The 22,402-nt window shown below is 64.5% G+C and overlaps 2 protein-coding genes, 1 long non-coding RNA gene and 1 other non-coding gene across 4 annotated transcripts; 1 reads left to right on the top strand and 3 right to left on the bottom strand.

Annotated features, from left to right (window-relative positions):
- Window positions 1-701: 701 nt before the first annotated feature.
- On the bottom strand, window positions 702-2,157 carry LOC116994181. The gene is made up of 3 exons (XR_004417426.1): window positions 2,105-2,157; window positions 1,426-1,634; window positions 702-1,005 (listed from the first exon to the last, which is right to left on the bottom strand). It is a non-coding gene; the product is annotated as an uncharacterized LOC116994181 (long non-coding RNA).
- On the bottom strand, window positions 1,734-1,862 carry LOC117009208. Its single transcript, XR_004420445.1, has one exon. It is a non-coding gene; the product is annotated as a small nucleolar RNA SNORA9 (small nucleolar RNA).
- Window positions 2,158-2,571: 414 nt separating the features above from the next.
- Window positions 2,572-13,154, top strand: CCM2 (CCM2 scaffold protein). The gene is made up of 10 exons (XM_033055591.2): window positions 2,572-2,666; window positions 6,443-6,616; window positions 6,854-6,937; window positions 7,182-7,365; window positions 7,798-7,934; window positions 8,659-8,794; window positions 10,141-10,198; window positions 11,200-11,338; window positions 11,957-12,095; window positions 12,794-13,154. The coding sequence occupies exons 1-10, from the start codon at window positions 2,637-2,639 to the stop codon at window positions 13,066-13,068; spliced, it is 1,356 nt and encodes a 451-aa protein (XP_032911482.1). The 5' UTR covers window positions 2,572-2,636; the 3' UTR covers window positions 13,069-13,154.
- A 1,300-nt stretch (window positions 13,155-14,454) lies between these two features.
- Window positions 14,455-20,655, bottom strand: NACAD (NAC alpha domain containing). Its single transcript, XM_042779617.1, has 10 exons — window positions 20,631-20,655; window positions 16,819-20,226; window positions 16,469-16,732; window positions 15,948-16,124; window positions 15,780-15,868; window positions 15,617-15,700; window positions 15,243-15,389; window positions 15,036-15,167; window positions 14,739-14,861; window positions 14,455-14,596 (listed from the first exon to the last, which is right to left on the bottom strand). Exons 1-10 carry the CDS (start codon window positions 20,653-20,655, stop codon window positions 14,582-14,584), a joined length of 4,464 nt encoding a protein of 1,487 aa, XP_042635551.1. The 3' UTR covers window positions 14,455-14,581.
- Window positions 20,656-22,402: the final 1,747 nt, after the last annotated feature.

Raw genomic sequence — 22,402 nt, 5'->3', positions numbered from 1 at the left:
ACATGCTGCAGCTTCAGGCCATAAAAGTGCCTGAAAAAAGTGGAAACAGCAGCGAATTGAGGAGAGCAATCTGGGAGGATGGGACTGCAGAACCTGGAGCTGGAATTGGACAATTAACCCCAACATGTGAATGGACCAAATCTTATACAAGTGTGAAAACTCGTGACCCAGGGTCCATCTTGGGTGGAGCCACGGCTGGGCTCTTGTACTGCCCAATAAATCCTGGGATTTATTTTAATAAATTCCTGCTTTATTCCTTTAACCCTGCCCAGCCTCTGAAGGCATCTACAGGAGTTTTATCCCACAACATCACATTAATGTATTTAACCCGTTAATGGAATTATCTGCTCCATTAACTGACTGATCCATTAATTTAATTAGAGACATTAATGGGGCTGTTTGATGGGTTCTGGTACAGAAGCAGCTCCTAAAATCCCAGCAGGAGCACACGGAGCCACCTCCTTCCAGCTGGGAACTGTGCCCCACCCCCAGCCACTCCATCAGGGACTGGGGACACCGGGAAGGGACACCAGGAAGGGACAAGGGGACACCAGGACCCAAGGACATTGGGGACACAGGGTGGGTCCCTGCTCCCCCGGGGAATCCCTGCTGCAGCACCTGGAGCATCTCCTTCCCCTCTCACTGAATCCCTATTTTTATCCCTTTTTACCAGAGAGAAAAAAAAAGCTTTGGAATCAAAATATGGAAAAACAATGAGTTCACATTTTAATTCCCTGAATTCGGTGTTGCTGAATTCTCCTCGTTGTTCCACAGGGAATCTGCCACGCTGCTGCAGCTTCTCCTTCCACCCACGGCCACGGGATAATTCCCTGTGGGATCAGGGAAGGGCGGGATGGCTGAGGCCTTGGCTGTGACACCCAGCACACACCTCGTGCTGGCAGTGTTAATTAACCACGACTGTGTTAATTACAGTGACAAGGGCGTCGCACACACTTTCTCCTTGCTGATGGCTTCCTGAATCCCTCTGGATCACACAGAGGGAGCCTGCAATGGGAAGGACAGAGATGTCACTGGCTCTGCTGCCCCATATTCCCCAAACCCCCCAAGGGCCCGGGGGTGTCCGGGGTTTCCTTAACCACCCCCGGGAGGCACCGGGAGAGGCCTCAAACGGCCCCGGGATGCTGTGGCAGCGCTGCAGGAATGGTGGGAGCCACAGCAGGCGCCCCCATGCTGGAGCCTGCGGCGGGAGGAGCCCCGGGCACGGCGGATCCGGGAGCCCCAGGGTGCTCTGGCATGCTGGTGTCACCCCAGGAATGCCCTGCTGGAGCCACGGGTGACACAGGCACAGCCCAGGGACGCAGCCCATGGTGACACCAGGACCTGCCCAGGCTCCCCAGTATTCCCGTGCCGTTCCAGCCCTGCACACTCCCACTGGGCACTGGCAGAGCTGGGGATGGCCCTCACCTGGGCAGGAGGTGTCACAAATAAATCCTGCCACGATGCAGCTCCGTGTCTCAGGTCACGGCATTCCCACGGAATTTCAGCCCTGGGAGATGAGGGGCTAAGGCCCTCAATTAACCGAAACTGGGCTAATTACGGTGGCAGGTCCCTCGAATCCACTTTCCTTCTCTCTGGTGGCTTCCTGAATCCCTCTGGATGCTCGGAGCAGGAGCCTGGAATGGGAAAGCGCAGGAATGTCCCTGGCCCCACCGCGCCGGGCCCTGCCCGGGGGTTTCGGGCTCCCGCAGTCCCCCGTGTCCCACCCAGCTGGGGCATGTCCGGGGATTCTATAACCGCTCCCGGGAAGCGCCGGGAGCGGCCTCAAACGGCCCCGGGGTGCTCTGGCAGCGCTACAGGAATGGCAGGGGCCACGCCAGGCCCCCCCATGCTGGACACTGCGGCGGGAGAGCGCTCCCGAGGGAGCCTCGCTCCCCGGGATACCCCAGCACAGCCCCTCCTAGCCCGCCCCGCGCCGAGGCCCCATGGGCGGGAAGCGCCGCACCCCGCGCGGCCCCGGGAGCCATCGGTGCGGCCCAAGGAGCCATCGAAGGTTCCGCGGCTCGCGGTGGCGCCCCCGGCCGCGGATGGCAGCGAGTAGCCGCGGATGGCGGCGGATGCACACGGGCCGCCATCCCCACCTCACCTGCTGCCGCGGCGGCCATGGCTGCGAGAGCGGGCACCTCGAGATGACGTCACAGTGATGCGCGGGAGGGATCTGCGCGCGCCGAGCATGGGGGGCGGGGCCACGGAGAGGGGCGGTGTCTGGTGGGTGGGTGTGGTTTAATAGATTGCATCCGATGGGGCGGGGCCATGGGGGCGGGGCTCACAGTGATGGGCGTGGTCAACAGAGCTCACGACTGGGGGTGTGGCTTTTCCGGATGGGCGTGGCTGAGATGCCGAGGGTTTGGCGCAGGCGCACTGCGCCCGTCTCCCCACGGCGGCGGGACGATGACGTCACGGGAAGGCGCCGCCCAAGATGGCGTCGGGGCCGAGCCTCGGGCGCTGAGGCGGCGACGGGACCCGGGGCGGGATCGGGAACGGGAGCGGGAACGGGAGCGGGAGGCGGGGCTGGAGCGGGAACCGGGTGGGCCATGGCCGCCGCCGCCGCGCGCTGAGGCCCCGCCGCTCACCCGGGCCGGGATGCCCCGGGGGGGGCCCGGGCCGCCGCCGGAGCCATGGAGGAGGAGGGCAAGAAGGGCAAGAAGGTGAGAGCGGGGCCCGGGGGCAGAGGGGCAGCCGGGGGTCGCGCTGTGCCCACCGAGAGTGGCTAAGCCCGGGCGGGGACCGCCCCCTGCCCCGGCCCGGAGCCCTCCTGGCGGTGCCCGAGCGCCTCCCGGGCTGTTCCGGAGCCCTGCCCGGGATTGGCCCGGCTCGGACTGCCCGGGACAGCCTGCCCGGGATTGGCCCGGCTCGGACTGCCGGGGAGAGCCTGCCCGGGATTGGCCCGGCTCGGACTGCCGGGGACAGCCTGCCCGGGACTGGCCCGCCTCGGACGGCCCGGGACAGCCTGCCCGGGATTGGCCCGGCTCGGACTGCCGGGGACAGCCTGCCCGGGATTGGCCCGGCTCGGACTGCCCGGGACAGCCTGCCCGCATCCCCTTCCCACAGCCCCCACCCCAAAACCTCCCGCTGTGAATGAGGGCTGGGAGAGGGTTATTAATTGATGGGGTTATTAATTATGGAGTGATTAATTTATGAGATCTCTGTTTTATTTTGGTTCGTATTGATGCAAATTATTTTAATTCATACATCTATTAATTTATGCCTTTATTATTTCCCCGGGGCCAGCAGCTCCAGCCGTGCCTGTGTTGCCCTGATTTCCCTCCTTTCAACCCATTTCTGTGGCCCCTGGGAGAGGCTCAGACCTGCAGCAGAGGGATGGAGCAGATCGCCTAGTTTTGGGGAGAAATTGGAGATTTTGGGAGGTCCTGGCCTTGCAGGGATCCTGGGAGGGGACAGCAGGTTCTGCAAAGCATTTCCAGAATGAGTAAAAGTGAGGGGGAAGTTTTTGGGAATGGCCCTCCAGGCTTCCCAGACAGTCAGATTTGGGAATTAAACCCATCAGGCGACCCCAGGTGATGCTGCAGGAGGAATGTTTCACCCAGAGACAGGATGATCCTGCTTTTGGGAAGGAATCAGCTCCCCAGGCTCCAGGGGATTTTAGGCAAAGCTCAGGTGTGTCTCACCTGGGCCCTGGGGCATCCCACTTTATTTCCTGGAAGAGTCTGGATCATTCCCTCCTCCCTTCCCCAGGGACACGTTGGGCTGGACCCCCTGACCCTGTTATCCCACCTGATAATCCCAGCGAGTTTTCCATGGTTGTGGTGGTGAATTAACCCCGTGGATCACCACTGGACCTGGATCATCTGGCTGCAGAGATGGGAAGATTCACCTTTGTCTTCCTCAGATGTTCCAGCTGCAGGGAAAACTCTTCCTCCTGCTTTTCCCACTCCGTGGATCATTCCAGCAGCATTCTGAGCTGAAATGAATGAAAGGAGTTCCCTCAGTTCAGGATAAACCCAGCCTGGCTTTAGGGCCAAGTCCAGCTTTGGAGAAAAGCTGAACTGGTCTAAACTGGAGCCCTGGAATTTCTTCCACGAGCTGACATTCCCTGGATCTCACTTGTGGTTATCCCAGGGGGATGTGGAGCTGTCCTGGGATAAAATGCCATTCCCACAGGTTTGGTGAGGCAGGATGGGTCCATCCCGAGCTCAGGGCCCAGGGTGGGAGCAGTGGGGGTCACACCTGCAGCTCAGGTGAGGGTGGATGCTCCCAGGGTGCTTTTTCCCAAGAAAAAGGGAGGGTGAATTCTCTAGGAATGATTTCCCTGCTGCTCTGACCCCACAGTCCATGCCGTGGCTGCCAGGGATCCAAAGCCAGCAGGGTTCCCTGGGGGAGTTCTCTGTGATCAGCTGCCAGTGTGAAATTCCCAGTTTTTCCAGCTCAGGGATGTTCTGGATAATGAGGTTGGTGCTGTGTGCCTTTTCCAGCAGCTGCTTCAGCATTTCCTTCCCAAAACACGGAGTTGTTGAGCCTGGAGTTGCATCTTTGGGGGAATTTCTTTGTGAAATTCCTTTGTTATCCCGAATATCCAGCCCTGTGCCAATTCTCAGTGTGGGCAGCAGGAAAAGGGGGATTCTGCCCCCTCAGGTGATGCCCTGGCTCCCACAGCACAGGGCCCTGGAGCTGCTGGGGAGATCCAGAGGAGCCCCTGGGAGCAGCACCTGGGCTCCAGCTGAGGATGGAACAGAACTGTTCAGAGCCTGGAAGGGAAAGCAGGGCTCAGCCTCCCTTGGCAGGGGGATATTTCCCTGTGGATGAAGGATTTGGGTGTCAGCAGGGATTCAGGGGTGCAGGGGCTGGGCTCTGCCCTGCCCTGGGTCCCTCCCCAGCTCACTGTCACGTGGGACAGAGGAAATTGTGGCCGTGGCACTTCCTGGCCCCGAGCGCCTCGGTTCCGGCACCCCCAAACCCAGGAGAGCATTCCCTGCTCCCCCCACGGCCCCTGGGCTCCCCCAGCACGCCTGGGGCTGCTCTCCTGCTGGGAATTCCATGGAGGACGAGGTGGGTGCTGGGTTTGGGCTGCCCCAAAAGCAGAAGCTGTTTTGGGCTGCGTCACAGGCGGGGTTTGGGGTGTTGGGGTGCCCTGGTTCCTCCCCAGGGGAGCACGGGATCATCCCAGCCCCCAGCTGCAGCCAGTCCTGGAGGGAAAGGGGATCCTCTGGAGTGGGGTGGATCTGGACCAGCCTGGTGGATGGGGCAGTGTCAGGGTACGGCCTCGCTCCCTGTGGCACATCCCTGCTTTGGATTCTGCCAGATTCCTGGGGAGCTGCATCCCTAGGCATTGCCAGGCAAGGTTTGGGGTGGGACAAACCTTGCACAGCCCCCAGTCTCTGTTCTTGGTGAATCCTGTTGTGTCCAGGACTTCCTTCTCTCCAGAGTCACGGCCCCTTGGCAGGGTCATGGAATATCTTGAGGATCATGGGTTCATTCTCTTGGATGCTCTGTGTAGGGATGCTTCCCAGAAATCCACACTGCTGCTCCCCAGGCAGGGCTGGGGGCTGATTCCTCTCCTCTCTGTGCTGTAAGATCCCTTTGGTTTTGTCTCCCTGATCAGGGATGTTTCCAGGCCGTGCTGTCCCCCCTGTCCCTGTGTTTCCTTGTGAGCTGGTAATTCTTATCCCAGGAACTTTTCCTTGGTTTATATCTAATTAATTCACCGTTGGAAGCAGGTTCTGTGCCCCTTCAGACCCCACATTCCTTTCCCTTGCCCGTGAGGATCAGGAAACCAGGATGTGGCTGTCCTGAGGGGTGGGGAGCAGAGGCCCCAGGGAATGGGACACTGGACTCACATGTCCAAGGAGCTCCTAGATGCAGAGTTCCTGCTTTCTGTCTGCTCCAGGTATCCGCTCCTCCTGGTAAACCTGGAACTGGAGCACTCTGGGGACGTTCCCAGTCATTTATCTGGCATGGAGCTTGGTGAGATCCCTGTGCCAATGACAGCTGGGATCCTGTGTGTTGGCTCCAGTGGTTTTCCAAACCTGGCACCTCAGGGTTTAGAATGTCCGTTTTTTTTCCCAGGGAAATCCATTTCCTCGTTGTTTGGGGTCTCCTTGAAGCATTCCTGCCTGTTTCTTTGGCCTTCCTTGTTGAGTTGGCCCAGCAGATCCTCAGGGAGGTGCAAAACCGTGGAGAATCCCTCTGGCTCCACTGTCCAGCTACAATAGATTGTTGTGTAGAAGAGCTGTGTTTCTCTTACCTGGAAGGCTGAACACAGTGACTTTGGGGTGAAACCACCACATTTTGGTGGTGGGAGCACTCAGCACTTGTGCTGTGTCCCAGGAAAAGGGGTTTCTCTGGAGAGCCATGATCTGTGACTCCAAACCCAGCAGGGCGGCACCGAGGGGCGCCGGGCAGGAGGGGCTGCCAGCCCCCAGACCCCATCCTGACCACAGCCCCGTGCTGCCCTTGCTGTCCCCAGCCCGGGATCGTGTCGCCGTTCAAGCGAGTGTTCCTGAAGGGGGAGAAGGGCCGGGATAAGAAGGCCCAGGAGAAGGTGACGGAGCGGCGCCCGCTGCACACCGTGCTGGTGGCGCTCCCCGACCGCGTGGAGCCCGACCTGCTGCTCCACGACTACATCGAGAAGGAAGTCAAGGTACCCACAAGGGCCCTGCTCCTTGGGAGTTCCCTTCCCAGCATCCCAGTGGGAACCCATTCCCTCTTACCCAAAGTTCCTCTCCAGCTCCCCTAAACCCCTTAGGCACTCTGAGGTTTCTGTGGAGCTTCTTTGTTCCAGGTGACCATTCCCACCTCTCAGCCATCTCCTTGGCTCATTCTGGCACATCCAGGATCGTGTCCATGCTGTGGTGACGCTCTGGCTCTTCTCTCCCAGTATTTAGGGCAGCTCACGTCCATCCCAGGGTACCTGAACCCCTCCAGCCGCACCGAGATCCTGCACCTGATCGACAACGCCAAGGTGAGCACCCAGCTGCTCCGGGGCTCCCAGTGGGAAAAACCCAGCCTGGGGGAGCCTGCTCAGGCCTGGGGCTGTTCTCTGTCCTGCTGCTCCCAAAGGGTAACACCCCTGGGAGGGCAGTGAGGGACTGGGATGGATTTCCCACAGAAGGTTGGATGGGATGGAGGGAGGCACAGATCATCCCCTAAGCTCCTTCCAACCCAACCACTGCCTGAGTAAACCCATGTGAATCCTGGTGTTGCAGAGAGCCCACCAGCTCCCAGGACAGCTGACCCCAGAGCACGATGCAGTCATCAGCCTGTCTGCCTACAACATCAAACTGGTGTGGAGGGACGGGGAGGACCTGATCCTCAGGGTGCCCATCCACGACATCGCCTCCGTCTCCTACATCCGCGACGACTCCGCTCACCTGGTGGTGCTCAAGACAGGTGAGCTGTGCCCCTGGGGGTGGGATTGTCCACCTGGGGGTGGGATTGTCCCCCTGGGGACAGTGCAAGATGTCCATGGCCCCAGGGGTGGGGCTGGGTGCTCCTCAGGGTCTCCAGCCCAAAGCATTCCGTGACATCTGTGCATGTCACACCTGCATGGTTTGGGAATAGGGAGCTGGGGAGGGCTGAGCTGGGGATTTACCTGATTATAAACCACATGGATAAGCTGTGGAATAAAGGAATAAATGCCTCAGGGGCTGGAAATCTGGTGGTGGAGTTCTGAGCTGTGGAAACAGCCAGATAACTGTCAAAAGCTGCTCCAAATTGGAGCCTTTTCATCCCATTCTCCTGCTTCAGGGATCTTCCTCCCCCCCAGGATTCCTTCCCATGCCCTCCCTGCCCTGCTGTGCCTCACCTCTGCTCTCCCCTCAGCTCAGGATCCCGGGATCTCCCCGAGCCAGAGCCTGTGTGCCGAGGGCTCCAAGGCGCTGACGTCGGGCTCGCTGTCGGAGAGCGCGGGGGCGCCCCTGGAGTCCTGCTGCCTCGTGGTGCTGGCCACAGAGAACAAGGTATGGCTGCCACTGCTCCATGGAGACCCTGGGGACGCCTCAGCCCGGGCTCAGAGTCACTGGCAGTGCTGGGAGCTCTCTGGCTCTTGGGTTGTGAGGGTGGAACCACAAACTCCACAGTACAAATCCTGTGGTGTGTCCGGATCCTTCCCTGCTCTCACCTCGTGGGACACAGATTTAGGGATGCCAGGTGTGGTTGGGCAGTGTCTGGAGGAGGAATCTGATCCCTGTCCCAGCCCTGGGACACAAGAGGGGCTCCAGGAAGAGTTTCCCTGTCACCCAGAGCCTTCTGCAGCAGCACAGAATCCACGAGGACAGTCCCACAATGGGGTTTTGCTGATCGGGGTGTTCCCCTGTGCTGATCCGGGGATTTGTTTCATCCAGTGTCTGCATCCAGGGATTCCAGTCTCAGCCTCTCTGATCTCCACTGAGGGTGGAGTTTCAGCCCCAGCTCTGACATTCCTTGGGGCACCTGCACCTCTCTGGGATGAGCCAAAATCCCAGGGAGCTGCATGGAGGAGCCTGGACACACAATGTGGGAGCTCCTGGGTTGATGCTGGAACATCCCAGCTCCTGCTGCCAGGTGGAGGGTGGGGATGGTGGGAGGGGATGGGTTGGGGGTCTGTGCCCTCCCTGTCCTCCTGGGACACCCCAGGGAGCCAAAGGGGAAGGGAGAGGGGATGTCCCTGTGTGGGGTGTGCCACAGCTGCCTGCTCGTCCCCAGGTGGGTGCTGAGGAGCTGTGCTCCCTGCTCAGCCAGGTCTTCCAGATCGTCTACACCGAGTCCACCATCGACTTCCTGGACCGCGCCATCTTCGACGGCGCCTCGACGCCCACGCGGCACCTGTCCCTGCACAGCGGTGTGTCCCTGTCCCTGTCCTTGCAGTGTGTCCCTGTCCTTGTCCTGTCCCTGCACAGCGGTGTGTCCTTGTCCTGTCCCTGCAGAGTGTCCCTGTCCTTGTTCTGTCCCTGCAGAGTGTCCCTGTCCCTGCAGAGTGTCCCTGTCCTGTCCCTGTCCCTGCACAGCGGTGTGTCCCTGTCCCTGCACAGCGGTGTGTCCTTGTCCCTGTCCTGTCCCTGCAGTGTCCCTGTCCTTGTTCTGTCCCTGCAGTGTGTCCCTGTCCTGTCCATGCACAGCAGTGTGTCCCTGCCCCTGTACTGTCCCTGCAGAGTGTCCCTGTCCTGTCCCTGCACAGCGGTGTGTCCTTGTCCTTGTCCTGTCCCTGCCCTTGTCCTGTCCCTGCACAGCGGTGTGTCCTTGTCCCTGTCTTTGTCCTGTCCCTGCAGAATGTCCCTGCCCTTGTCCTGTCCCTGCACAGCGGTGTGTCCCTGTCCTGTCCCTGCAGAGTGTCCCTGTCCTGTCCCTGCACAGCAGTGTGTCCCTGTCCCTGTCCTGTCCCTGCACAGCAGTGTGTCCCTGTCCTTGTTCTGTCCCTGCACAGTGGTGTGCCCCTGTCCTTGTCCCTGCAGTGTCCCTGTCCTTGTTCTGCCCCTGCAGTCTGTCCCTGTCCCTGTCCTGTCCCTGCAGAGTGTCCCTGTCCCTGCACAGCGGTGTGTCCCTGTCCTGTCCCTGCAGTCTGTCCCTGTCTCAGCAGTGTGTCCCTGTCCCCACACAGCACTGCCTGTGTCCCCAGGCTGCTCCCTGCCCTGCCCCTCTCCAGGGCCTCACACAGCAATGGCCGAGAGTGGAACAGCCTCAGAGCCCCCCAGCACTGCCAAGGCCACCACTGACCCTGTCCCCAGGTGCCACATGCACAGGGATGGGGACACTGACCCTGTCCCCAGGTGCCACATGCACAGGGATGGGACCACTGACCCTGTCCCCAGGTGCCACATGCACAGGGATGGGACCACTGACCCTGTCCCCAGGTGCCACATGCACAGGGATGGGACCACTGACCCTGTCCCCAGGTGCCACACGCACAGGGATGGGACCACTGACCCTGTCCCCAGGTGCCACACACACAGAGATGGGGACTCCACACCCGCCCCCAGCCCTGTTCCAATGCCTGACCCCCTTTCCCTGAAGGAATCTTTCCAAGATCCAGCCTAAACCTCCCCAGCACCAGCTGAGGCCGTTTCCTCTTACCCCATGTTCATTCCTGGCCTGTTCCCTTCCAGCAGAGTCACTTTGTGTCCCTCCTGCCATGGGGACACACCGAGTCTGTGCCTCTCCCATTCCATCTCCCAAATCTTTTCCCTGCAGATGACTCTTCCACCAAAGTGGACGTGAAGGAGCCCTTCGAGGCAGATGCCAGCACTTTGTGAGTGCCCCACGGCCCCTGGAGCTGGGATTAACCTGGATCTGCTGCCATCAGCACAGGGGGAGCTCAGCTGAGCCCGGCCTGGCCTCAGGGGGGTTGGCACGGATCCTGTCCAGGCCTGGATTGTTCTGCCCTCAGCATTCAGGGAGTGCTGTCCACAGCATGTCAGCTGGAGCTGGGAGAAGGGTTTTCCCCAAAAATTTCATAATTGGGAAGCTTTTCCCTCCTGGAAACACAGACAGTGTTTGTGGGATGGAATCCTAAAACACAAACTGTTGGTTAACATGGAGGGATAACCAACACAGAGGGATACTCCAGGAATGTTTAACATGGAGGAGTGAGGATGTTGAAAATACCACATTTACACCCAAAGTACAGGGTGTGGGGATCTTTCCCTGTGGTGTTCCCAATGGGGAAGCATCCAGAGGGACAATTCCCCCCACACACCATTGTCACTGTCACCAAGGCAATGTTTGCTTCCCTGGGAGACTTGGGGGGCCCTCAGGAGCTGGGGGCTTCAAGAATCATGGAATACCCTGGGCTGGGAGGCACTCCAGGGAGCAGAGTCCAACTCCTGGGCCTGCACAAGCCCCCCAGAAATCCCAGCAGCACCTCCCTACCTGCCAGGGGCTCAGAGGACTCACCTGGGCCCGGTGTCAGTTCCTTTGCAGACACCCTGGGGGCAGGGACACATCCCCCTGGGAGGGCTGACCCCTGCTCAGTGTCAGTTCCTCTGCAGACACCCTGGAGGCAGGGGACACGTCCCCCTGGGAGGGCTCACCCCTGCTCAGTGTCAGTTCCTTTGCAGACACCCTGGGGACAGGGGACACGTCCCCCTGGGAGGGCTGACCCCTGCCTGCTGTCAGTTCCTCTGCAGACACCCTGGGGGCAGGGACACGTCCCCCTGGGAGGGCTGACCCCTGCCTGCTGTCAGTTCCTTTGCAGACACCCTGGGGGCAGGGACACGTCCCCTGGGAGGGCTGACCCCTGCCTGCTGTCAGTTCCTTTGCAGACACCCTGGAGGCAGGGGACACGTCCCCCTCGTCCTTCTCGGCGCGCCCGTCCCCGCACGTCACCACGGCCAGCGAGAGCGAGCTCAGCACCACGGCCACCGAGCTGCTGCAGGACTACATGATGACGGTGGGTCAGCTCTGGGGGGAGGGACAGGGCTGGGGGAGCGGCTGGGCCTCGTCCTTCCCACCCTTCCCACCCCCCTGGGCTGATGGAATGGTTTGGGTGGGAAGGGGCTGTAAGGATCATCCAGTCCCAGCCCTTGCCATGGCAGGGACACCTTCCACTAGTCCAGGCCCCATCCAGCCTGGCCTGGGGCACTTCCCTGGATCCAGCTTCTCTGGGAAATCATTCCAGTCCCTCACTACCCTCACAGCCATGAGTTTCATCCCAGTATCCCATCTAAATCACCACTTCTCCAGTGGGAGCCATTCCCTGTGTCCTGTCCCTCCCTACCTTGTCCCCAGTCCCTCTCCAGCTCTCCTGGATCCCTCCAGGGGCTCTGAGCTCTCCCTGGAGCTTCTCCTCTCCAGATGAACATTCCCAGCTCTCCCAGCCTGGCTCCAGCCCTGCAGCAGCTCCAGGGGCTCCTATGGACTCTGCTCCTCCCCCAGGAGCATCCCAATCCCCTCACACCCTGAGACCCCACAAATCACAGTGCCCCCAGAGCTCCCCCCTTTTCCCACGAGGTCCCCAGCCCCCGTGTCCCCCAGCCATGAGGTGCCATGGCCCGTGGTGTCCCCACAGCTGCGCACCAAGCTGTCCTCCCAGGAGATCCAGCAGTTTGCCATGCTGCTGCACGAGTACCGCAACGGGGCCTCCATCCACGAGTTCTGCATCAACCTCAAGCAGCTCTACGGGGACAGCAGGAAATTCCTGCTCCTGGGTGAGTCCCGAGCCAGGAGCACGGAGCTGGGGGCACGGGGAGGCCTTGGGGTGCTGCTACGAGAGGAGGAACATCCCAAAGTCTGTCCAGCCCAGCTCTTCCCACAGCTTCAGGTGTCCCCTGAGCTGTTCCCTGCTCCTGCCTGGCTGTGAAGCACCCAGGAGCTTCCTCCAGACCTGGGAACCCCCTCCAGGCCTGAGACTCTTTCCCAAACCTAGAAACCTCCTCCAGAGCCAGGGAATTTAATTCAGGCCTGGAAATCTCCAGGCCAGGAAACCTCCCCCAGACCAGGGATATTTAAACAAGCTGGCCTCTAATATCCTAGGAAAACAGGTCAGGAACACAGAATCCTCCCAGGACAAGTGGCTGCACCTGGGGCCTCTGACATCCAAGGAAAAGGAGTCAGGAATTTAAAATCCCCACAGGACAGGAGCAGTGTGTCTCACTTGGGGACACAGGGGACAGGACAGATGTCCCTGATGGGACAAATTATTGGGATAAGCTCAGCAAAGCCGAGCAAGATGCCGGGTGAGGAATTAGATGGGTTGGAGGTCAGGAAATCCCCCTTGAGCCGGATTTTGCCCTCGCTGGGGGTGGCTGCAGCCCCAGGTGTGACCCGGGGGTCCCTGTCCCCCAGCAGGGTGGGGCTGACATCCAGCTGCCCCCATCCCAGCTCACCTGCCGTGTCCCCGCTGCAGGCCTGCGTCCCTTCATCCCCGAGAAGGACAGCCAGCACTTCGAGAACTTCCTGGAGACCATCGGCGTCAAGGACGGCCGCGGCATCATCACCGACAGCTTCGGGCGCTACCGGCGCTCCCTGGGCCCCGCCTCCGCCTCCAACGGCACCGGCGCCGCCGGCAGCTCGGACGAGCAGTCCGTGCCCTCGGAGGAGGACGAGTGGGACAGGATGATCTCCCACATCAGCAGCGACATCGAGGCCCTGGGCTGCAGCCTGGACCGGGACTCGTCCTGAGGCAGCCCGGGAACCGCGGCTGCTCCCGCCTGGAGCTCGGGGCTGCCCTCGGGGGGACCGGGACAGAGACACCCCGGGGGGACACCTGGGGCTGCCCCTGGAGGGACCCCAGAGCAGGGAGTGCCCTCGGGGGGCACCAAGAACACACAGGGGACCCTGGAGCTGCCCTCGGGGGACACCAAGAACACACGGGGGGCACCAAGAACACACAGGGGACCCTGGAGCTGCTCTCAGGGGACACCAAGAACACAGGGGACCCTGGAGCTGCTCTCAGAGGGCACCAAGAACACACAGGGGACCCTGGAGCTGCCCTCGGGGACACCAAGAACACACAGGGGACCCTGGAGCTGCCCTCGGGGGACACCAAGAACACCAACCTGCGCCCTCGTGGAGATCCTGGAACATGGAGCTGCCCCTGGAGGGATCCCAGACCCCTGCTGTGGGGTTTGGGGGCTCCAGCAGGATTTCTGCACTGCCCCAGCCTCAGCAGGGCTCCCTGCACGTCCCAGGGCTCCAGCTGGGACTTGGGGGACAGATCTGGATTTGGATTTTGGTGACAGATCTGCTCCTGAGGGATGTCCTGAGTGTTGGGATCCATTCCCGAGGGGCTGGATCTGCTCCCCCCCAGTTTACAGTTTGCACAGCCGGCCCCCCAGAGCTGCCCCCCCTCAATGAAGTTTTAACACAATGTGAATTTTTTTTCACCCACTCATGCATGGTATTGGAAAATTCCTGAACATTGCAGCTCCGCCAGTCTGGGATTCCCCACAGTCACTGCTCCCCCTCCTCACCCACCCCAGGGGTCCTGCTGGGGGCAGGAGCTTGGTGGGACCCCCAGGGCCCTTCCCTTTGTCTGCACACCCAGGGGCTCCCCCTCTGGAGCCAGACACTGGCTCAGCACTTTGGGGATCCAGCAGAGGCCAGAGGGCTCAGCCCCCCATCCCCAAATCCAGCCCCGTACCCCCAGTGCACCCAGCACTGCCCACACTGGTGTCCCCACCCCTCCTCCCTCTGGAATTCAGGTGTCCCGGGAGCTGAGGCACCTCTGGGGACTCACACAGGGAAAAGTGTCCCCCCCCTCCCATGGCCTTTCCCATTCCAACACCAGGAACACAGAGCAGAGGGTCCCCGAGGCACCTGGATTTGGGGACCAGGAGTTCCCTGGGGCTTCATTCCCATCCCAGGTGTGTGCCACCCCCCAAATCTGAAGGGAGGGGGCTGTCCCTGATCCCCAGTGACGCTGGGGGCACCCTGGGGGGCTGTCACCCCCCTACAGCCTGTCCTTGCACCTCCCCATCCCACTTAGACCTGCAGGCACCGCCCCCCATCCCCCTGCTGGAAAAGGGGCTCCCCAAAACCCCCCAAAATCAGGCCTAGGAGGCGAGGTGCGATCCAAGGGGTGCAGGAGGCCTTTATTGAGCAGTCCAGAGGGCCAGGAGCAGGATGGGGGGCAGGAGGGAGGATTTGGGGGGGTTCTGTGCATCTATACAGGGGGCCAGGACACCCCCGGCTGCTACATGGTCAGTTCCTGCAGGAGAGAGCAGAGCCAGGAATGGCGGGGTCACCCCCAATCCCTGCTGGGGAGAGGGGTCACCCCCAATTCCTGCTGGGGAGAGGGGTCCCAGCCCCAATCCCCCCGGGAAAGGGGGGTCTCACAGCCCCCCACTCACCATGATGGCGTTGACGATGTCGTTGTTGTTGTGCCGCAGGGCCCGCACGGCCTTGGGCCGTGACACGTTGGCCTGGGCCATGACCAGCTCGATGTCCCGCACCTCCAGCCCTGTCTCATCCACCTGGGGAGGGGGCACAGCGCTGTGAACCCCCCCTGTGGCACTCTGAGCACCAGAGACCCCCCCCCCGCATCCCCCCCAGGCCACAAACCCTGAGCCCAGCTCAGCACCCTGCACCTCCAGCCCAGGGCTCACAGCACTGTCACCCCGGGGGTGTCAGAGCCCCCCAGCACTCACCTCCTCCTCCTCCTCGCTCTCCTCCTTGATGGCCAGGGCGGGCGCAGCGTCGGTCACCAGCGCCGAGTGCTCCAGGGGCACTTTGAACTTCTCAGCCGCTGCCTTGTGCACTTGCTGGGACAGGTCCTCGATCTGGGGGACACACGCGGTCACCAGGGCCACCCCCGCGGCAGGAGCTGCCCCCCCAGGAAGCCCCCCCGAGCCCACCTTGGCCTCCCCAAAGACGATGTAGATGTCGGACGCGGGGCTCTTGAAGACGTCGGGTTTGGAGATGACGAACAGGATGTTCTTGGATTTGCGGATGGTGATGCGGGTGACGCCGTGGATCTGCCGCAGCCCCAGCTTGGACATGGCCTGGGGGGCACACAGTGAGGCCCTGCACCCTGCCAGGGCGACACAGCCCCCCAGAACACCCCAAATCCCCGGGGGAACAGGGGGACAGACATGGGGGGGCTGTCCCTCGGTGTGGCCAGGATGGGACCCCCGAGTATCCCCCCAGAGACCCCCAGAATGAGGGCCTGTCCCTCTGGGGTGCCAGGACTGACCCCCTGCCCCAACCCAGGGCCCCCAGGGCCCCCCACCTTCCGGGCCTTCTTCTCGCTGCGGCTCTGCTTGGCTTTGCTGAGCGGTTCCTCTCCGGGGCCGAGCCCGTGGCCGAGGGGCACCTGCCGAGAGGAAGGGGGGGGTCAGCGGGGCCGCCACGCCCGGGGGTCCCCAGCACCCCCCCGACCCCCCAATGCACACCTGGGGCTGGGCAGGGGGCAGCTCCGAGCCCTCGGGCTCCTCCAGCTCCGGGATGGACTCGTCGTTGCTCTCGGACTCGTTGCCGGACCCTGCACAGAGGGGTTGGGGGTGATGAGAGGGGCTCCCCGGACCCCCAAAGGCGAGGGCACCCCAGGGACCCCCCCTCACCTCGGTGGTTGGGCTGGCAGCGCTGGGGGGCCGGGGGGGGGCGGGGGGCCTCAGCCTCGCTGGACGAGCTCGACTCGGACTGCAGAGACCCCCGGGGGGGCGCCCGGCCCCCCCCAGCCCCCGGGCCCCCCGCCCGGCCCCGGGGCTCCGGCTCCTTCTGCGGGGAGGGCTGGGGGGCTGGGGGGGCACAGGGGCTGAGCTGGGGGGGGTCCCCAAAACCCCTCTGGGGGCTCAGCCCTACTGCACACCCCCACACCCAGCCCAGGGCCCCCCAAAGGCACTCCCAGCCCCCCACACCCCATGGCAACAGGGGGGCTGAGCTGGTGGTGCCCCCCAAACCCCCCCATGGCTGCACCCACCCAGGGACCCCCCAAACCCCTCCCCACAGGCAGTGCCCACCCAGGGACCCCCCAAACCGCCCCCTCCCACGGGCAGTGCCCACCCAGAGGACCCCCCAAAGTCCCCCCACGGGCAGTGCCCACCCCAGCCCCCCATCCTCGGGGATTTGGGGGCTCTCTTACCTTCGAGGTGCTTCCTGGAGAGGGGCAGCCCCGGGGGGGGCTCCTGGCTGGGGGGAGGCCTGGGGGGCTCAGGGCGGCGGGAGGAGGCACTTGGCTGAGTTTGGGGGGCGCAGGGCGGGGGGGCTCGGGAGGAGCCCCCGCAGCGGGCAGGGGGCTGGGCACGACCCCCCCCACGGCCTCCTCTTCCTCCTGCTGCTCGGGGGGGGCCGCGGGGGGACTCGGGGGGACTTTGGCATCGGTGCCCCTTGCAGCGTGGCCGGGGGGCTCAGGGCCCGGCCGGGGGGCGGGGGGCTCCTGCAGGGCGGGGGGCAGGTCCCCCCCCGGCCCGGCCCCGCGCCCCGAGAAGGCACCGGGTGGTGGCAGCAGTTCGGGGGGGGCCGGGGGGGTCCCCACAAACACCTCCCGCTCCGAGGCCGTGAACTGCGGCGAGGGGGGCGCGGGGGCTGCATCCTCGTGCTCTTCATCCTCTTCCTCCTCCTCCTCGGGCTCTCCGGCGCTGCCCGCGGGGACGGTGACAAAGCTGGAGTCGGTGCGGGGCCGCGACGCGTCCGGCAGCTCCGGGGACAAATCCTTGGCCGAGGCGGTGGCCGCGTCCCCCCTCTCCTCAGGGCCACCCCCAGGGGGCTGTGACAGCGTCCCCTGTGCCAGGGGACACGGGGGGACAGCTGGGGACTCAGATAGGGCCACCCCGGCTGCCAGCACCACGGGGGACACGGCCCGGGGAGGGGGACACGGGACAGGGACAGCAGCCAGGGGGCCGGAGGTCACCGGGTCAGCGGCCGTGGTGTGCAGTGGGCTGGGGGTCAGCGCCTCGGTGCTCACGGTGGCCGTCTCCTCGCGGGGGGTTGGTGTCACCGATGTCACCGGTTTGGTGTCCGGGGTGTCCATCGCGCTCGGGGTCACTGGGGCAGTGTCCGGGGTGTCCATCGCGCTCGGGGTCACTGGGGCAGTGTCCGGGGTGTCCATCGTGCTCGGGGTCACTGGGGCAGTGTCCGGGGTGTCCATCGCGCTCGGGGTCACCGGGGCAGTGTCCGGGGTGTCCATCGGGGCAGATGTCACCGATGTCACCAGGTCAGCGGCCACAGTGCTCCTCTCATCCAGGGGGATTGGTGCCACTGTCACCAGGTTGGTGGCCGCAGGGGCCATCAGGGTGGGTGTCACTGATGTCACCAAGTCAGTAGCCACAGCATCCTTCAGGGTGGATGTCACTGGTGTCACCAGGACAGTGTCCACAACTTCCGTCTTGTCCAGCAGGTTGGGTGTCCCCGATGTCACCAGGTCGGTGGCCGTGGTATCCAGCTCACATGGTGGGCTTGGTGTCACCAGGCTGGTGGCCTTAGTGCCAGGCTCATCTGGGGAGCTGGGTGTCACCAGTGGGGTTGGTGTCACCAGGTCAGTGGCAACAGTGTCCAGCTCATCTGGTGGGCTTGTTGTCACTGGTGTCACCAGGTCAGTGGCAACAGTGTCCAGCTCATCTGGTGGGCTTGTTGTCACTGGTGTCACCAGGCTGGTGGCAACAGCGTCCGGCTCATCTGGCAAGCTGGGTGTCACCAATGTCACAGTATCAGTGGCTGCAGGACCTGATGGGCTGGGTGCCACCAGGCTGGTGGCTGTGCTGTCCATCAGGCTGGGTGTCACTACATCAGTGGCCACAGTGTCCAGCTCATGCAGTTTGGTTGGTGTCCCCAGTGTCACATCAGTGGCTGCAGTGTCCAGCTCACCCGGTGGGGTCGGTGTCCCCAGTGTCACCATGTCCGTGGCCACAGTGTCCAGCTCATCGAGTTTGGTTGGTGTCCCTGGTGTCACCAGAACAGTGTCTGCAGTGTTCAGCTCATGCAGTTTGGTTGGTGTCCCTGGTGTCACATCAGTGGCCACAGTATCCAGCTTGGCTGGTGTCCCCAGTGTCACCACGTCAGTGGCTGCGGTGTCCAGCTCATCCAGCGGGGTTGGTGTCCCTGGTGTCACCAGAACAGTGTCTGCAGTGTCCAGCTCATCCAGTTTGGTTGGTGCCCCCGGTGTCACATCAGTGGCCACAGCGTCCAGCTTATCCAGTGGGGTTGGTGTCCCCGGTGTCACCATGTCTGTGGCCGCAGTGTCCAGCTGATCCAGTGGGGTCGGTGTCCCTGGTGTCACCATGTCAGTGGCCACAGAGTCCGGCTCATCAGGCAGGCTGGCTGTCACTGGGCTGGTGGCTGCAGTGTCCACCTCGTCCAGTGGGGTTGGTACCACTGGTGTCACCAGGCCAGTGTCCACCGAGTCCATCAGGCTGGCTGTCCCTGGTGTCACCACATCATCGGCCATCTCATCCAGAGGGGTCGGTGTCACTGATGTCCCCAAGCTGGTGGCTGCAGCGTCAAGCTCGCCGAGGCCATCAGCACTCCCCACCGTCCCAGTGCTGAGCTCAAGGTCATTGTCACCATCACTGTCACCCCCAGGGCCATCCTGGGGCTCCCCAGCACAGAGCGCGGGGGGCCGGGGAGCAGGGCCTGTCCCGGCCAGCTCTGGGCAAGGCCCCTGTCCCAGCACGGCTCCAGAACTTTCTGTCGCTGCCACCTCCTCGGGGGACTCCGGCGGGGGCCACGTCCCCGTGATGGTGACAAAGGCGTCGCCGTCCAGCTCCGCGTCCCCTGCGGGCGGTGTCCCCAGGGACCCGGGAGCCGTGTCCTGGCCGGCGGGGTGACACGGGGACCCGGCCCGGAGGTGGAGCTCGACACCGGCAGGCCCGGGGGGTGTCCCCGGGGGTGTCCCCGTGTCCCCTGCGTGCCGCTCCGTGCCGTACAGCCGCTCGTCCTCGTCCCCGTCGTAGGCGGCCGAGTCCGAGGAGGCGTCGGTGTCGTCGCGGAAGGCGAAGGCCTCGTCCCCCCCCTCGGGGATGGAGCTCTCGGAGAGCGAGCGCAGGAAGGACGCCGAGGTGCTGCCTTCATCCTCCTCCTCCTCCTCCTCGGCGGGGGCCCGGGGCGAGATCTCCACGGCCTCGGCCTGGAACAGGAGGCTGCCGCGGAACGGGAGCAGCGCCGCCGGGATCAGCCCCGAGCCCTCGTCCTCATCCTCCTCCTCCTCCTCCGGCGTCTGCCCGTCCTCATCTTCGTCATCCTCATCATCCGCACAGCCCGGCGGGGCGAACAGCCCGTCCTCCTCCTCCTCCTCATCATCGTCCTCCTCGGGGGAGAGCGGCGGGAAGGCCGGGGGCTCCCCCAGGCCGGGGGGCAGCGCCAGGGCCCCCCCCAGCCCCTCGGCCTCGCCCTCAGCCTCGCCCAGGCCCTCGGCCTCGGCCGCCAGGTTGGGCGAGCAGGACGGGGAGGTGCTGGCCGTGCCCGAGGAGCCCCAGCTGCCGCCCTCGGCCGTCATGTAGGAGCCCGAGGGGGACGTGGGCGGCGAGCACAGCCCCTCGCTGTCCCTGTCCCCGTCCGGCTCCTCGGGGGGCGGCGGCCGCGGCCCCCCCGCCCGCACCGGCGTGGAGGGGGCGGTGAAGAACAGCTCGGGGTCCAGCGCGGGGGGGCGGCCCGGGCACGGCTCCTTGGGGGGCGCGGGGAAGGGACAAGGCACGGGCGGCTCCCCCCGGGGCTCGGGCGGGGGGCAGCGCGTCTCCTCCCCCATCACGATGCGGGTGTCCAGCGGGTCCGCGGGCGGCGGCCGGCACGGAGAGCCCGGGGGGGCGGCGGCCGCGGGGCCGGGGTCACAGCTGGCCCCCTCGGGCGGGGGGCGAGCCTCCTCCTTGGCCGGCATCGGCGGGGGGGTCGCGGGCATCGGCGGGGGGGCTGTGGAGAGAGGGGACAGCCCTGAGTGCCGCAGTCCCCCCAGGGTCACCACGGACAGAGGGGACACCCCCCGAGTGCCACCCCCCTCCTCCAGGGCCATACAGTGACGGTGGAAGGGGGGACACGCAGGGCACTGCCCTGGGGGGGGGGCGGCGGGCTGGTGTCGCCCCCACCCATCCAGAGCACCTGGGGGGTGCGCACAGGTTCGGGGACACCGGGGGACAGCACAGCCCCCCCGTTCCCAAACCCCTCCCGCATCAAGGCGGGACCCCAACCCAGACCCCAAAACCCAAACCCCGCATCCCGCATCCCCCCTCCCCACCCGTGCGGAGTTCGGGGGTCCCCAGCCCTGCGCTGCCCCCCCCGCAGCCCCCCGCCATCACCTGGGCCCCGCCGTCCGTCACCTGCGGCCGCCGGGCTGGGCTCCATGGGCGGGAGCGCTCGGGCCGCCTCGCCCGGGCCCCTCGCGAGCGCCGAGCCCCCCGCGCCCCCCGGGCGTTATAACGGGGCGGGGGGCGGGGGCGGGGCCGCGCGGGGGGAGCCGGGAGGGGGCGGGGCCTCGCGGGGGATTTGCGGGGCAGGTGCGGCTATTCCCGCCCCCCCCCCACAGTCTGGAATGGTTTCGTCCAGCACAGCCCCCCCCCCCGCCACGTGCTGGGGACCCCTGGAAGTCTCATGGGGGGGGGGTTCTGCCCCCCCCACCCCGGTGTTGTTTGGGGGTGACTCTGCTCTCTGATGAGGGGGGCTGCTGGACCCCCGTTAATGCAGCGCGGTCCTGCCCGGCCCCACACCCTGGGGGTGTTTTGGGGTCCCCTCTGTCCCCCCTGGCGGGCACACCCAGCCCCCCCTGCACAAACCGGACCCCCACCCCCTTTCCCGGGGGTCTCAGCTCTGGGGGGGCACGGGGGCAGGGTGGCAGCGGGGTGTGTCCCTCTGGCCGTCCCCGCTGTCGCCAGCCCCGCAGGAAGGTGCGGGTGACCCCGGGGGTTCCTCCCGGCTGTCCCCAGCCCCCCCGACAAGTGCCAGGGCCTCCGGGGGACACTGGTGGGGGGTGACCTTGGGCTGTGCCTCAGTTTCCCACCCTGGGGGTGGGGGGGCCGCGAGGCTCAGCCCCCCAGTTCCCCCAGCATCTCCCAGTACGGGGGGACACCACCCGATGCCGACCCCCGCTGGGTTCCTGGGGTGGAGGGTGGTGACCCCGAAGCGAGGTCCCCAAAACCCCCCGTGCCCAGCCCGGGGGGGCCGGGCCGGAGCCCCCCGGTTGTGCCAGGCCCGGAGCCCGGGCGGTGCCGAGAGTCGCGGCCTCCCGCTCCATCCTCATCCTCCCGCTCCGTCATTCCCGCTCTGTCCCTCATTTCCCCGCTCCATCCTCATCCTCCGGCTCTGTCCTTCATCCCTGCTGCTCTGTCGTCCATCGCTCCCACTCCATCCTCATCCTCGGGCTTCGTCACTGCACCTCTGTCCTTCATCCCCCACCTCGCTCCACCTTCCCTCTGCTCCATCCTCATCCTGCCATGCTGCCCCTCTCCCTGCTCCGTCCTTCATCCCCTGCTCCTTCCTCTTCCCTCCATCGCTCCCGCTCTGCCTTTCATCTCCATCTCCCTCCTGGCGGCTCCGGCTCCCTCCTCCCTGCTCCGTCCTTCATCCTCCTGCTCCATCCTCATCCTCCTGCTCCGTCCTTTCCGCTCCGTCCTTCATCCTTCCGGCTCCGTCCTTCATCCCCCTGCCCCATCCTCCTCGCCCCGTTCCATTCCCATTCTCCCCGTTCCTCGCCCCTCCATCCCGCACCCCGCTCCATCGCTGCGCTTCCATTCTTCCCTCCTCATCCTCCTCATCCTCCTCATCCTCCTCATCCTCCTCATCCTCCTCATCCTCCTCATCCCCCCGCCGTCCCCGGCCTCACCTGCCTCCGCTCCCTCCGGCATCCCGTTCTGGGGCTCCGATCCGCCCCCCCCGCTGGATTTCAGGGATTCTCCGGGCTCGGCGCTGCCCGCGGCCCCCCCCGGGCCGGCCCCCCCCGCTCCCCCCGCTCGGCTGGGCCGGGCGGACGCGGCTGCGGCGGCGGCGCGGGAGCATCAGCGGGGCTGCGGCGGGGGCGGGGGGCCCGGCCCGGCTGATGTCAGCGGGAATTGTGTCCCGCCCGGCCCCGGCTCTGTCGCGATATGATGTCAGCGGG

Source organism: Catharus ustulatus, chromosome 1, assembly GCF_009819885.2.
Source record: "Catharus ustulatus isolate bCatUst1 chromosome 1, bCatUst1.pri.v2, whole genome shotgun sequence".
Taxonomy (NCBI): Eukaryota; Metazoa; Chordata; class Aves; order Passeriformes; family Turdidae; genus Catharus; species Catharus ustulatus.
This window is presented reverse-complemented; position numbering and strand designations above follow the sequence as displayed.